General features: G+C 36.6%; 2 protein-coding genes across 2 annotated transcripts; one reads left to right on the top strand and one right to left on the bottom strand.

The window, feature by feature from the left end:
* The first annotated feature begins 3 nt into the window (after positions 1 to 3).
* Positions 4 to 7,360, top strand: LOC136280920 (solute carrier family 2, facilitated glucose transporter member 8-like). The gene is made up of 4 exons (XM_066166763.1): positions 4 to 381; positions 2,573 to 2,779; positions 3,592 to 3,895; positions 5,082 to 7,360. The coding sequence occupies exons 1-4, from the start codon at positions 157 to 159 to the stop codon at positions 5,828 to 5,830; spliced, it is 1,485 nt and encodes a 494-aa protein (XP_066022860.1). The 5' UTR covers positions 4 to 156; the 3' UTR covers positions 5,831 to 7,360.
* Positions 7,349 to 13,967, bottom strand: LOC131794635 (AP-5 complex subunit sigma-1). Its single transcript, XM_059112165.2, has 7 exons — positions 13,753 to 13,967; positions 12,373 to 12,524; positions 11,862 to 11,894; positions 11,332 to 11,391; positions 9,720 to 9,837; positions 9,531 to 9,590; positions 7,349 to 8,271 (listed from the first exon to the last, which is right to left on the bottom strand). Exons 1-7 carry the CDS (start codon positions 13,852 to 13,854, stop codon positions 8,194 to 8,196), a joined length of 603 nt encoding a protein of 200 aa, XP_058968148.2. The 5' UTR covers positions 13,855 to 13,967; the 3' UTR covers positions 7,349 to 8,193.
* Between the last annotated feature and the right edge of the window lie 1,188 nt (positions 13,968 to 15,155).

The raw sequence follows: 15,155 nt of genomic DNA, 5'->3' as shown, positions 1-15,155 counted from the left end.
CACTCAGTAACGCATTCGAGCTCACATGTTTCCGTTAGCCTTTACACTTGATCGGTGGGGTTCTATTACTACATTGAAATCCTAATGTATATTAAGGTGACTTCCTCACCTGTTCCACCATAAATCGAGTGATTAGCATCGAACAAAGCATCCAACATGACTGAGCTTGAAAAAGAGTTTACCTCATCCATTCAGTCCAACGAAATAGTACAGAACGTCAGGGTCGGAAGAGCAATCCTTGCTACTTTCATTGCAGCTCTCGGCCCGTTGTCATTTGGATATTGTATGGGATATTCGTCGTCTGCTTTGGAAGATCTAGTACATCAATCCAGTAGTGCTTCTGCTACTGGTTTAACTGACGGGCAAGGATCATGGTTTTCTGTAAGTTGAATTGTGTACATGTATGTTGATTCTACCTTTAGTGAGCAAACACCGTGAGCTTGTGGTAAAAACTAGTTTAACTGGAAGTCATCCCGATAAGGTTACCAAACGTCTATGGGTCTCGACAGATATTAGCTTGTGGATTACGGAACTATCGAACGAATTTTTCTTTCATTAAAATTTAACAATGATGAAGAATCAGAGAAACTGATCAAGTTGTTTCAGTCTTGTTGTGATTTATGACATTTTCAAACAGGTATGTCGAAATAAGTCTTACGAGAACGCCTCCTTAGTAGAACATGTTAAGTGTTTCCAGTAAGGCCCACAGAGGGGGTTCTCTTGTCGCCTATTTGGTTAGGGACAAATGTCACTGTCGCAATTTCGCTAGAATAAAATGTGGCTGTCATACTAAATTTGGCAATACAATAATTTCTGACTTGTCTTAGCGTATTTGTTTTCTTTTTAACATAAGATCAACCACACATAAATTTCTATTGGCTATTTGGCTTCGGTATTTTTGTTTCATTGGGCCTACTATAATTGGCGAAACGAAACCGAATGAAATGAAAATCTGTAAATATTTGCGAAATGGAAATATGCTAATGATTTGCAAAATAGGAATCGCAAATTTGCAAATCGTTAGCATATTTCCATTTCGTAAGCTACAGATTTCTATTTTGAAAATCATTAGCACATTTCCATTTTGCAAATTACAGATTTCTAGAAATCAGCAATTTGCAAAATGGAAATATGCTTATGATTTGCAAAATAGAAATCTGTAATTTGTGAAAAAAATTATTCTGAGACTCAAGAAAATAAAAAAGGTTGGGTCAGTTACATTTTCCCAGCAAACATGATATTTCATCTAGAAACATGCTGCAACACTTTCCATGAGCATTTCCAGTCAGGTAAGTGTCGTGTCATGCATTAAAATTATTCATCAACAATGTACATTGGTTACACCTTATAGACAGTACAGCTACAGCGTCGACGAAAATTTCAAATTACTTTTGCACTCAATTGACTAAACAACACATTGAGTTATTCATGAAAGTTCACCACACAGATTTTTTATTTCTTGTTTTCGCTAGTTGTTTTTATTATTATTTGGCAGGCTGCAATTCACACTTATGATGAACTGACTTATTCATTCTTCTGGCTTGTGGAGTTTTCCACAGGGATTCTCGTTTTGCAAATCACAGATTTCCATTTTGCAAATTACATATTTCTATTTTGCAAAGCATTAGCATATTTCCATGTCACAAATTACAGATTTCTAGGGCCTGTGCAACTCCTACCACTCGCAAGCAATTTAAAATCTTCTTTCTTCACAATATTAATAGCTCTGACCAAAGTGTCTTTTAAATACTTTCCTTACACATTGCTCATTAAGGTGGTGGGTTTTAAATAAGGTGCCATTTCTCCATCAGTGTTGTCGAGATGAGTTAAAAAGTCTAACTAAAAAAAAAAGAAGTTAAAAAGTATTGACAGGCTTACACAACTCCTGCTATTTACAAGCAGTTTTGAATCTTCCACCTTCAGACAAATAAGTGACTGTGACCCAAATATCTTTATCTTTCAGTCAATCATGACCCTTTGCCCAGACAATGTCTTAGTGTTAGATCAAATGAAATAACTCTAGACATGTTTTAACTTGTGGATGTATTCCAAGTGATTTAAATGATCCTTGCAAGGGAGCTGCTATTTAAAATTGCTTCTTTTCTACAATTTCTTTTAACTCTTAACTCCCTAGATCAAAATATCAATTCTCTGTAATGTCTTCCATATATTGCTTCTTATTTTGGCTGTGAGAATTTGGTTTGTTGTTTTTATCTTTCTCCTTATTACATGAATATGACAAGGAGCATTGTAAGGAGGGATTTCTTATTGATCACTCCTGGGAGTGAAAGGTTTAACCCTTTAACTCCCAAGATCTGATTGTTAATTCTTCCCTCTAGCTGCTACATATTTCCTTGTAAATCAGTTATGAGAATTTAGTTTTAGATCAAGATAACTTCTTCCTGATGAATTGGAATTTTCTCAATATCTGTTTGCTGGATAATATATGGATATTATAGAGAGAAGTTCCATGTTAATCACTCTGGGAGTGAAAGGTTTAATTGCCGCTCATCAGCAAGGGTCATCTATTTCCTTGTTTTTCTAATTCTTGATGTCATCGTTTTATCTGCAGTCCCTGGTCACAATTGGAGCCATTCTTGGAAGTCCCGTGGGTGGATGGGCAATTGACAAGTTTGGTCGCAAGAGTACGATAATGTTGTGCGTTGTACCATTTGTTCTGGGATGGCTGCTTATCAGCTTTGCTCAGAATATCCCCATGCTCTACTCTGGTCGGATCATCACAGGAATGGGTTGTGGTGCAGTCTCACTTGCTGTTCCAGTAAGTTCATACATTTCTTTCTATGTGCCATCTCCTCTTCTTAACCCTTTGACCCTTTAGTGTGACCAGCATCTAATTTCTCCATACAATATCATCCCTGCATCACACATCAAGGTCATGAGAATAAAGGAAATGATCACCAATTAACAAAGCTCTTGATTGTTAACAAATTCTCCTTGTCAGCACTGTAGAAAATGTATAGAGAGTAGTAAGGAGTGTGCATATTGGCATGAGGGTGTAAAAGATTGAATCTCATACCTGCAAGTTATCCCTTCTCCCAGCACCAACCATTAATTAACCCTTTAACTCCCAGATCAAATTTGTTATTCTCTTTACTGTCAAACATGCAATTCTTTTAATGTTAGTTCAGAAAATTTAGTATTGGATTATCTAATCTTACCAAAATTGATATTTTTCTTTATTCTCATCACTTATCTTTTTAATATTGTACCAATATTGTAAGGAGAAATTCTGTCTTGGTCACTCATGGGAGTTAAAGGGTTAAAATTTTATGCCAAACAGACATAGTTGTCAAATGAATGAGAGGAAATACTAGCCATCTCAGAAACTTCAATCAGTGACAAAATGTTTGACACATTTGCACAGAAATCACAATATTCTGGAATAGAATGACAATTTTATTCCTTACATCTTCACTTTTACACCCTCTTCCCTGAGGTGACGTTGGTTATATTCCATAAGGGAAGGGAGGGTATTCCAGCTGAACGCACTTCAATTCAAAATTTAATACATAATACTTCCCTAACATTGTTACGATTGTGTGAAAATAGTTTTCTTCTTTCTTTATGTAGGTCTACATTGCTGAGATTTCACCTGCACAGTTGCGTGGAGCACTCGGCTCTGTTAACCAACTTGCAGTTACATTAGGCATTTTGGTTGCTTATGTAGTAGGGGTTGTGTGTCACTGGAAATGGCTGGCTATTATTGGTGCAGTTCCGCCAGCAATGCTCATCATTCTGATGTATACCATGCCAGAGACTCCTCGTTGGTGTCTCGGGAAGAACATGAGAAAAGAAGCACTGGATTCTTTGCTGTGGTTTCGAGGCCCTGAAGCTGATATTGAAAATGAATGTTTCCTTATTGAATCAACTTTAGGTGAGGTTTTAACCCTTTAACTCCCAAGATCTGATTGTTAATTCTCCTCTGTAGCTGTTACATATTTCCTTGTATGTTAGTTATGAGAACTTAATACTAGATCAAGATAGCAGCTTCTACCTGATAAGTTTGAATATTCTCATTACCTGTTTGCTGAAGAATGTATGGATATTGTAGGGAGAAGTTTTATGTTAATCATTTCTGGGAGTTAAAGGTTAAAAGTCTTTGATTTCTGCACATGAGCAGATTGTCTCAAACTTCATTTATGTTTACTACTTTTTGCTTTTTGATTTCAAGAGAAGATTGTATGGAACTTTATAGTGGAGCTCGCAGAGCGTAACCCCATAATTATACAAAATAGTAGTAACCCATCAAGCTGAAAAAATGTGGATGTATGACCATATGACCATATGACCATATGACTGTACAAGGTGTTACTTTTAACATGCGTGGTCAACTGTACCACTGGCACGCCAATGCCACGGCTTTGTCCAGTAGTCCAGTGGTCAGTGCACTGGGCTCCAAGTTGGATGACCCGGGTTCTAGTCCTGGCCGGGGCAAAGTGTTGTGCCCTTGAGACACGCGGGAAAAAAAAAATGCAAGCTCTGCTTTTAGGCTTGGCTAAATCTATATATTATTTAGTATCCACCCTTTCACTCTGAAGATCTAATAATTCTCCTTACGGTCTGCTATACAATTTTTGTCATATAATTGGCGAATTTGTTATTGATTCGCTAAATGATCCCCTATTGATATTTTTCTTTATTCTCATTACTTGTTTGTATGATATTGTATTGATATTGTAAGGAGAAATTCTTTCTTGGTCACTCGTGGGAGTTAAAGGGTTAAGGAGGATTTCCAGAAGGTTTTACATTGAAAGCCTTATTTTTGATGTGGCCAACAACTTTTACCATCTTGTTCTAACCCAAGGATCAGAGGATTCATTTTTAAACTGATCTGACAACACAATGAAAATTACATCAGAAATCATCACGCATTCAAATCCAAAGTATTTTTATTAAAAAAGCAACCTGATAAATTTGAATAACATTTCTCCTTCAGTTAAAGTACCCCTGATTTTACTAACACAATTAAGTGTAGATTTATATGTTCTCCTCATGCCTTTTGTTGCAATAGATACATTATGTCAGTACTAACAAGCTACTTGTTGTAATTATTTTGACAGATCGGCAAGAGGCACTAAAGTTGCAAGACTGGCTGACGCCAGTGATAGCAAAACCCTTGATAATTAGTCTTGGGTTAATGGTGTTTCAACAATTTTGTGGAGTCAATGCAGTTCTCTTTAATGCTGCCCACATCTTTGCAATGGCAGGATTTAAAAATGGGAAGGTCGTCTCCATTGCTGTGGGCCTGGTGCAGTTTGTCGGAACAGGTTTAGCATGCATCATTATGGATAAAGCAGGGAGGCGTATCCTCCTCTTGACAACAGCAATTGGAATGTGTGTCTCTCTTGTAGCACTTGGTGTGTATTTTGAGATCTACATCCCTCCAGAAGGTGAAGGCTCAGCAAGTGAGACAGTTTCCTTGCTTGGTTCAATCAGTCACTCTATTCCAGCCAAGAAGATTTCCTGGTTATCAATTTTGTGTATTGTTTTGTTCAACTTGATGTTTGCCCTTGCATGGGGACCTGTTCCATGGCTTGTGATGTCAGAAATATTTCCCCTCCGAGCCCGAGGTCCAGCCAGCAGCTTTGCAACTATGGCCAACTGGACATTAGCATTTATTGTCACTAAAACATATCAGTCCATGGCTGATACTCTTCAAAACCAAGGTGTATACTGGTTGTATGCAGGGTTCTGTTTTGTTTCATTCATTTTTGTTTATGTACTAATGCCAGAGACAAAGGGGAAAACATTGGAAGAGATAGAAGCCATGTTTGACAAGAAGAATTCACAATATGAACGTATCCACTAACAAGTGAAGAGATGGAATGGATGTAAATCTTAAACTCTCAGGATGTCATTTGTTTTTTCTTCAATTAAGCTGCTATGTTCCTAGTTAAAAAATATATATATATATATATATTTTAAATTATTGCAGAGTGAAGTGTCATATCAAAGTGACAAGCTTTGAGAGTGACATTTCAATCCTCACTTCATCTGTTAGTAGGCCCAGACACCAAAACAAATGCTCTAAAAGTCTGGTCAGGATTTGTCAATTGTTTCTGTTAACCCTCTGACCCTTATGAGTGACCAGCATCTAATATCTCCTCACAATATCACCTCCCAATAACACATTGAGGTCACAAGAAGAACATAAATGATCAACAACTAAAGAGGCTCTTGATTTTTAACCAAATTCTCCATGTCAGCACCTTTGGAAAAGTATTAGAGAACAGTATGGAGAATATGTAAACTGATGTAAGGATGTTAACCCTTTAACTTCTAGATCAAATTTGTAATTCTCTTTACTGTCAACCATACAATTCTTATAATGTTGGTTCAGAGAATTTAGTATTGGATCACCTAATTATCTCCAAATTGATATTTTTCTTTATTCTCATCACTTTTCTGGTTGATAGTGTATTGATATTGAAAGGAGAAATTCTGTCTTGGTCACTCATGGGACTTAAAGGGTTAAGGGTTGAAGTCTCTACAAATCCTCTAAATCTGTTGACAATTTTCTTAAAATCTCCAGATAACAGGCAATGTATGCCTCTATGCCTATACCATGCCGCTGGATAATAATTTAGGTTTGGTACAGATGATTAATTATTATTTTAGGGTACAGGGTTTAAAATTATTTCATATTACAATAAACTTGATCCTTTCTTATTCCTTTAACCCCTGAGAGTGATTGGCATCTAATTTCTCTTTACAAGACTGCCCCTGAATAGAACATTTAGGTTATGGGAATAAGGGAAATGATCAACAACTGAAGAAGTTCTTGATTGTTAAACAAATTCTTCTTTCCAGAACCTTAGGAAATGTAAAGGGAAAGTATGGAGAATATCCATACTGAAGAGGAAACAGAGACCTAAAGGCTAAGTTACTGCAGAAATTCTCATTAGGAACAATCAATCCAATTATAAGAATTTTGTCATTTTGAAGTATTTGTCAAGGACGAGTGACTTTTGGTATTTCTGCCGTGCTTTTGCTTTGTTTTGCTTTGAGTCCTCGGAAAATTGAATTGTCATTTATGAAAGATCCTTTAAATACTTTCATAGCAAATCTTAGTAATTCTTCTTCGTGGTATTAGAGCCTGCTATATTTAAATGGCTCAGCCATATGCTTTGTTCCTGAAAATAAAAAACAAACTTGCCAAACAAGTTGTGTTCAGAGTATGAAAATATATAAAGTTTATTTTTCTTGAAACCAACAACATTCATAATGCAATGAATCATTGACCCTAATAAGAAGCTAGTATTGGTGATAAATATGCCTCATGCAATGGTTAAATGTATGGCTCTTGTGGATATTTTGCTATTAAATTATGAAAAAAAGAGCTCATAAGTATTATTATTGTCATTATTATTGTCGAGAAAGTGGGCCCTTGTTCCTTTTCTGGATACTGGATGATGATTTTTAGGTGAAGACAGTTTGACATCTTGCTCTGGAGTTCCAAAGTGGATCAGAAATTTTACAGGGTTGATAACAAAAATTGGCCATCATAAAGAGTTTCAAAGCTGACTACATTGTTTGCTCTGATGTAGGGCTTATGCTTGAAACATCAGCTTTGAAACCCTTTACAGTGGCCAATTTACAGTATCAACTCAGTTGATAATACTTAATTACCCTGTTACACTCCTCCACTGACACAACACCACAGTTTCTATGGAAACTTAACCCTTTATCTCATGCCCACTTCAAACTTAGAGATGTAGATACAGACGTTTTCAGTTAAGTGTAGAAAATGATCCTGGATTACTTTGCCTGTGATAAGTCCAAAAAACTCGAGTCGCCATCTCAACTAATCAAAACCAATACTAAAACCAATCCTAAGTTTCCCAGACCTTCAAACAGGTTGGCTGTTTTTACTTATCATTTAATGATGATGATGTTAACGTCTCTTCTGATTGGTAGTCATGATCACTTAGGTTTTGGTCTTTCAACAGTCAATTGGAAACTGCCCTATACACTTTACAATTATAAACACAGAAAGGTAAACACAGTTCCAGTGATACATACTATTTATTAATTTTACTTAAAAGAAAAATTACAAAATTTGGTGTTCTTGAGAAAAAAAAGTTATCTTTAAAGAACAATATGTAGATCTCCAGTCATTAGCTGAGCACTAATTGAGATGGATAAAAAATTTTTAAAGTGTAACAGTCACGTTCACTCCCTCTTGAAGGACATAACTTGTTCCAATTCTTTCTCCATTTGCCGCAAATAACGAGTGTTCATGAACAGCAGCTGAAAAAAAAATGAAAAGAAAAAAGGTGTATACTCAAGTCAGGTTGCTCACCCAGCTGGAGCTGGACCCAGTTCCCTAAGCATGAAGCAACAAGGAGTATCACTACTTTCCCCTTGGATGGGATATCAATCCATTGCTAGCCTGCAGAGGCATAATTTTGGTTAGCGAGTGCTTCATGTTTTCTTAACGAAAATTATAGCCACCATCTTTGATTTTTATGGCAGCAGAAAGCTGGTGAGAGAGAGGCATTTGTACCAAGAGGACGGTTGATGGTCAAAAATAAGGAGAGGGGTGGGGTAGATGAGTAACAATTACTCCAGTGATTCCTAGAGGCTGTGCTCATGGAATATAATCCATCTCTGTAGCACAAAAACATTTTTTAACTCTTTAACCCCTATAAGAAACAAGCTTCTTATTTCCTCTGAAACAACATTGAGGTCAGAATTAAGGAAATGATCACCAACTAAAGTTTGAAGCCCTTGATTTTTAAACAAATTCTCCTTGTCAGTAGATTAACATATCTATAGAGAATGGGGAATATACATCAAGCCTTCCCCACAGCTCTCTGGCATGGGAGGAGGGGAGGGTGGGAGGGAAGACTGATTCAGGAAATACAGAACTTTTTCTGTCCCCCTGCAGCCTGGTAAATAAGTTCAGAACTACTTCAAGACAATAAATTTGAAGTCCTCACAGGTCATCCTTTCGTTGTAAGCAGACTCTGTGTTTCTGTGATTCTGTTTAGTAATAGATCGTAGATGACCTCAAAATTTGGTAAGAACAAACAAGGTGCACACAAGGCACAGCCAGGTGTGTCACTGTTATTCTTCTTACCACATTTTGACATCTTGTGAGATCTATCATTGCACAAGCCTGCAGCAACATGGAATCTTTTAATTTGTTTTATGGAATGGAGAAGCAAAATGTCCTTGGAGATCATTTATGACCAATAAAAATGTGTGTAGAATACAGCTTAGTACACAATCCATGATAGATAAAAGAGTAAATTAAGTAGCGTAACAGTGTGCATTTGTAAACAAAATAGACATGTGCCTATCTTGTTGTTATATTTTGTACCATTAGAAAAAATTGCTCTCATTTTCTGAGTGATAGGCAATCTTGTCTTTGCCCTCATCAATTATTATGCGACAGAAATCCTGAGCTCATAATCTGATTGTCAAATCATTATGGTACACTACAGGTAAAACATTTGCTCTGAGACCAAGTAAAAAGACCATGACCTTGTCAGTCTGATTCATACCTGCCCATTTGGTAGAAACTGATGAATAATTGTGACAACCCTGTCCACTTTGAGGATTGCCTATAACAACATTCAAACAATTGATAAGCTCTCACAGAGGTACAGCACAGCATTGCTACAAATGTGACAACAAAATTAAAATGAAATTCTTGAGATAGCTTATTGAGTAGAAACATCCCACCAACTTGCCTCGGAAGGCTGAAGAATTATTTGGCAGTATTCCTGAAGGTGTCTAATAACATGGTCCAAAACATTCTCAGCAATGAGGCGATTTTCATCTTTTTCACAGACTAAAGTGAATCCTGCACTGCAAAGAGAAGAAATTCAACTTGAGCTAAACTGAAATTTTCAGGGTTTATGGACTTTCATATTGACTTTTCAAGAACCTCTCTTGCATTTTTCACAAACCTCAATAAAGAACTTGGTTACAAAGTAATGTGAAAACAATTAACCAAGAGTCCGGCCATTGTTTTGCATATGTTTATATATATAAATATATATATATATTTGAAAATGTTACTAGAACTTTCAGGCCAGCAAAGGTGCACCATGCCAGGAGGATAAACAATTAATTATTATTATTGGTTTTTAGTTTTTGGTTTTTGGGTTTTGTCTCTCATGTTTTGTTCATTATTTTCTTTGTAGCTTGTTTTTTTCCATATTTTTCGCTTTGTTGATTTCGTTTTTTGTCATCTTTTTATTAGCACCACTTTCTGCTCTTTCACATGATTTTGTATCTTATTCATTAGTTGTCACCTGTAATTACGTAATCACTAGCACCTCGATCTTATTTAGAGCTCTTTGTTATTCAAAAGTTGTAAATAACTGAAGAAGGTCTCTGACCAAAACGTTTTTATTAAATTTTTCCAACGTTTTTTTTATGTCAGAAGTTGTCCATCCTCACCTTTTTTTTTTTTAACTCTCTAAGTTCATGTTTGCTGTGAGGTTTGGACTGCGAATCTTTATTGATCCTCCTGGCATGGCGCACCTTTGTTGGCCTGAGAGTTCTAATAAAAATTTCTAATATTTTACATTCTGCTCTCATCCACCTGTGAATCATCCATCCTGGTTGATCCAAAGATGTTACCTCTCAATTTCATAGTTAGAAAAGCTGCTTTTGTCTGGAACAAGCTCTCCAGGTATCGGCACCACTATACATTCCTTAAACTTTGTTTGGCTTGTAACGTTATTCCCTTTAAACTCTGTTAGAGACAACTGATACCCCCTCCACTCCCCCTGAAAAACATGTGAGCCCCACCAAAACCCCAAAATCCTCCCTCTTGGGAGTTAGAGAGTTGGTTATTACCATTATCAGATATGTACCCAAGTCCAATATCTTGGCTTTTGAAGCAAGAGTTTCTTGGATTGAGGAAACTACACAAGCAGAAATGGAAAGACAGAGGGAGGGGAAGGAGGCTGAGCACTTTGCTCACCCCACCCCTGGTAAGACTCTACATTTAACCCTTCAACTCCCAAGATCTGATTGTTAATTCTCCCCTCTAGCTGCTACACATTTCCTTGTAAATTAGTTCTGAGAACTTGGTGCTAAATCAAGATAGCAGCTTCTCCCTGATAAGTTTGAATATTCTCATTACCTGTTTGCTGAATGATGTATGGATATTGTAGGGAGAAGTTTCATGTTAATTACTTCTTGGAATTAAAGGGTTAATTTAACTGAAACAGCATCGTATGAATCTGTCAGCTTATATCCAGGCATTAATTTTATTTATTTAATAATTAAAGTCTTTAATATGCTAATTTTGTGGACAAAAATGAAGCAAACTTCATGGATACTACTTACTTTGCCAAACCTTTCCAAAGAACAACTTTTTCTTCTTTGAAGGGATTTCCTGGTGAAAGCCTGAAAATCAGACAAAAAATGAAGGCATTAACAGAAATATAAAATGATTGACTCCTTGTAGCTTGTATCCTTGCGTAATTGAAGTAATAGCAATTTCTCCTGGATTAACAAGGTTTCATACATGTTAATTTTCAACTGTTTTTGTGCAAGTGTCTCAAGAGGTTTGTTGAATATTGTAGTGTGTAACTAAGGCTGACTTTTAAAATCATTTGATTCATCAAAAATCATTCACCTAGTTCTTCTAAATTCTAAAGCTTAAAGAGGTACTGAGATAAACTTTGGAAGGGTGTTCAAATTATAAATTTAAACCTTGTGAGCACTACAAGATCATTTAGAATCAAACAACTTTTAAACCATGGTACAATGATGACACATTATGTTGAGGAGAGACTACCTGATGCTCTAAGATTTACATTTCATTTGGGTCAACAAATGAAAATGTAACTTTCAAAAAGGTGACACATGCGTACCTGAAGACACCAGACTTCAAATTGGACATAAGCCTGTAAAATGGCCAAAATGTCAGTTTGTAACACCATCCAATTAAACCATTAAACATTGCTAAAGTTGAAACTGAACATTTTACTCCTAATATCTCATTAGTAATTTGCCTTACAAATAGCACTGGTTTTCAGTTATAGATATTTTTTTTCATATCAACACATAGATTCCAGTTTATGCATGTCTGTTCAGTAATGGATCATAGATGATGTTAAGATATGCCTAGAACAAAAAGTGACACACAAAGCACAGCCTGGTGTGTCACTGATGTTCACTGACCTCCTCTGTGATTTATTACAGAACAAACACATGGCAAAATGGAATCTTTTGCCATAAAGAGGCAAAGATTGTTAGTGGTGATATTATCTATGCCTCTGTCCTCCAATAGATCATAAGTAAGAACCAATCAAACATGCACAATTTTGCTCATTATGCATGCACTATTCAGCTCATTCTATAAGTTTCAAAAACTCAAATTACTCATTTGTTGAAGACAATCCAGTCAAATCCTCTGCACTGTCATCTTCTGAAGCAACATATCTAAAAGAGTACTCAGACTGCACTCGTTGTGCCACTTCCAACAGGTGTTCCTTCCTGGTTGCACGCTCGTCATCTGTTACCTCTTCATTAATCTAAGAAGATCAAAGATTATTGACATTGCAACACTTGTTACAAGTAGGGTCACACACCAAAAACTGACCAAATTTGATCAACCCTTTCCCACCCTGTTTTCAATATGCATATTCTCCCTAAAGTTCTAAATATATAATTTTCAAGGCTACTGAGCAGAAGAATTAGAGAATAAGGGTTTCTTGACCCTTTGAACCTTAACATCAGTATGCATATTCTCCATACTATTTTTAATACATTTCCCAAGGCACTGACAAGGAGAATTTGATAATTATCTTCATTAGTTAGTGATCATTTCATTTATTCTTGGGACCTTAATGCTTGATTCAGGGGTAATATTGTAAAGAGAAATTAGATGCTAGTCACTGTGAGGGGTTGAAGGGTTAACCCTTTAACTCCCATGAGTAACCAAGAGAGAATTTCTCCTTATGATATCAAGACAATATCAAGCAGACAAGTGAAGAGAATAAAGAAAAATATCAGCTAGGCAATTATAAGCTAATCCATTATCAAATTCTCCAAAATAACATCACAAGAACTGTATGAGAGACAGTAAAGAGAATTTCTAATGAGATCTTGGGAGTTAAAGGGTTGAGCTGGTGATCATTCCCTCTTTGACCAATTCACTACCAAGATCTCAGAAGTGATTCGCCTTGCTGTCTGCCATACATTTCTTGTGATGTTAGTTTGGAGAATGTAGTATTACATCAACTGATAATCCCCTTTTTGATATTTTCCTTTATTCTCATAACTTATCTGCTTAATATTGTATTGATATTGTAAGGAGAAATTCTGTCTTGGTCACTCATGGGAGTTGAAGGGTTAGGAGAAATAATAATAATATAACATCCTTTATTTAAACACGATAGGGTTTAAAGCTCAAAGCTTATGGGGTCGTGTGAAATTGGGTGCGGTTCACTCGCATGGATTGAAGGGTTGGAGTTATACAAGCAAAGAATGACATCTAAAAATTTGGACATCTTTGCTCGTCTTTTTTGTTCTCTTCAGAGGCAATTTCATTTGTTGGAACCATCCGTTGTTTCCTACGCACTGTGAATTTCATTACTTTAGTTTGAGAAGGGCGACGCGCATTCCCACTGTCTTACGTTGATAAAACCCACCAAAAAGATAAAATCGAAGCCATTTTTCCTCATCAAGACCATATTTCACGCTGCTGTTTCGTGGCGAAGTTGTGGTTATACGGTGAGGTTATGACTGAGCTGTACTTACCTCTGGTTCGTGAACAAAAACTGATGAATACAACAATCTACAGGGTCCAGGAACAAGTGTGTGAATTATGAGCGCGTAAACCATCGTTGCAGTTTGTACCATTCCATTCCACTACATTTTCGAGCGAAGATACAACCTACCACATCCGAGAAATTTCTCTCCTCGCTCGACTCCTCGATCCTCTTCCTTACTGTCTTACTAAAATCGAATATTGGGGTCAGCGTTGTATAAAACGTAACAAAAAAGACGTCAAATATGGTATCTGTTACGTCCCAAAGCAAATGACCCCGTTCAGGAGCCTTAGTCTTGCCCGTTTGAGGTTGGGGAAAAATCTGGATAGTGCCTATTACTATAAACTGCCGTTTATAGGTTACAGATTCATCTATCTGTAAGCCAGGAAAATACTGTATATCGTGCGAAATGTGAAATGTCGTTACGAAGAACGTGTTATTAAGATTGACATTTTTGAAGGCGTGTCGCTTAGATGTGTTTCATGAAGCACTACGACAAAAATAGGTTTATGATACACGAGGAAAAAAATCAATTGAGACGAAAGATAAGAGAGAACTGATCCTCAGTCAGAATAATTGTGTAAGCGAGAGAGTGTTTGTTGTTCTAATTAAATCAGTTACGACACTGTACATTCGATTATAAGCTCCCCCCCTCCACTTCCTCGGATATAAGTTCCCTATAGCTTTTCTCGTTTGAGAGACGGAAAATCTGTTGCAAATCAGACGTTTAAAATGTTGATAATCTGAGAGCAAGATGAACTCCCTTCTTTTTTCTTTTTTTTTCTCGTTTTGATTGTCCCATGCATTGAAATGAATTCACTCGAAATGAATTAATATGGTGTTTTGGTCAGCATTGCCTTAACTCGTTTCAAGGCTCATTTTCTATTTCCCTCGAATCTTTGTAAGCCCTCTTAAAACCCTTACGAAGTTACACAAGACGACAGTTTGCTGTTGTCAAAGTTTTGTTGTACTTGGCGGTATTTCAATTCTTCTAAGATGATAATTGTAAATTCTCTTAACCTTGACCCTTCAACTCCAAAGATCTCATTAGTAGTTCTCCCTAATGTCTGCCATAAAATGCGTATCATTTCAGTTTAGAGAATTTGGTATTGAATCAACTTGTAGCCCCCTAATTGAGATTTCTTCTTTATTCTCCTCACTTGTCTGCTTGATTCAGTGACGATATTGTAAGGAGAAATTATGTCTTAATCACTGATGGGAGTTAAAGGGCTAAGGTCTCTCCTGGTGATAGAGGTGAAAACCATTTCTACGTGTACGTTTGGCATGGCCTTGAGCCGTTTTCTATCTCATAACCAACGAACGGCCATGGATTCATAGTCTAGTATTCAGGAAGGGAACACTTCTTGGAAAATGTCCACGACCCATGATAAA

Source organism: Pocillopora verrucosa, chromosome 5 (genome assembly GCF_036669915.1).
Source record: "Pocillopora verrucosa isolate sample1 chromosome 5, ASM3666991v2, whole genome shotgun sequence".
In the NCBI taxonomy this organism is placed as follows: Eukaryota; Metazoa; Cnidaria; class Anthozoa; order Scleractinia; family Pocilloporidae; genus Pocillopora; species Pocillopora verrucosa.
Note: the sequence above shows the minus strand (reverse complement) of the source record. Positions and strands in the feature narration are given on the sequence as shown.

Excerpts from the sequence above, each read along its gene's own strand:
- LOC131794635 (XM_059112165.2), bottom strand. The coding sequence starts at position 13,854 with ATGGTACAAACTGCAACGATGGTTTACGCGCTCATAATTCACACACTT. Across the intron at positions 11,895-12,372 it reads GGATTGTCTTCAACAAATGA|GCTTATGTCCAATTTGAAGT; the intron begins GTAATTTGAGTT and ends GCCATTTTACAG. Across the intron at positions 9,838-11,331 it reads CTTTGGAAAGGTTTGGCAAA|TGCAGGATTCACTTTAGTCT; the intron begins GTAAGTAGTATC and ends TTCTCTTTGCAG.
- LOC136280920 (XM_066166763.1), top strand. The coding sequence starts at position 157 with ATGACTGAGCTTGAAAAAGAGTTTACCTCATCCATTCAGTCCAACGAA. Across the intron at positions 382-2,572 it reads GGCAAGGATCATGGTTTTCT|TCCCTGGTCACAATTGGAGC; the intron begins GTAAGTTGAATT and ends TTTTATCTGCAG. Across the intron at positions 3,896-5,081 it reads CCTTATTGAATCAACTTTAG|ATCGGCAAGAGGCACTAAAG; the intron begins GTGAGGTTTTAA and ends TTATTTTGACAG.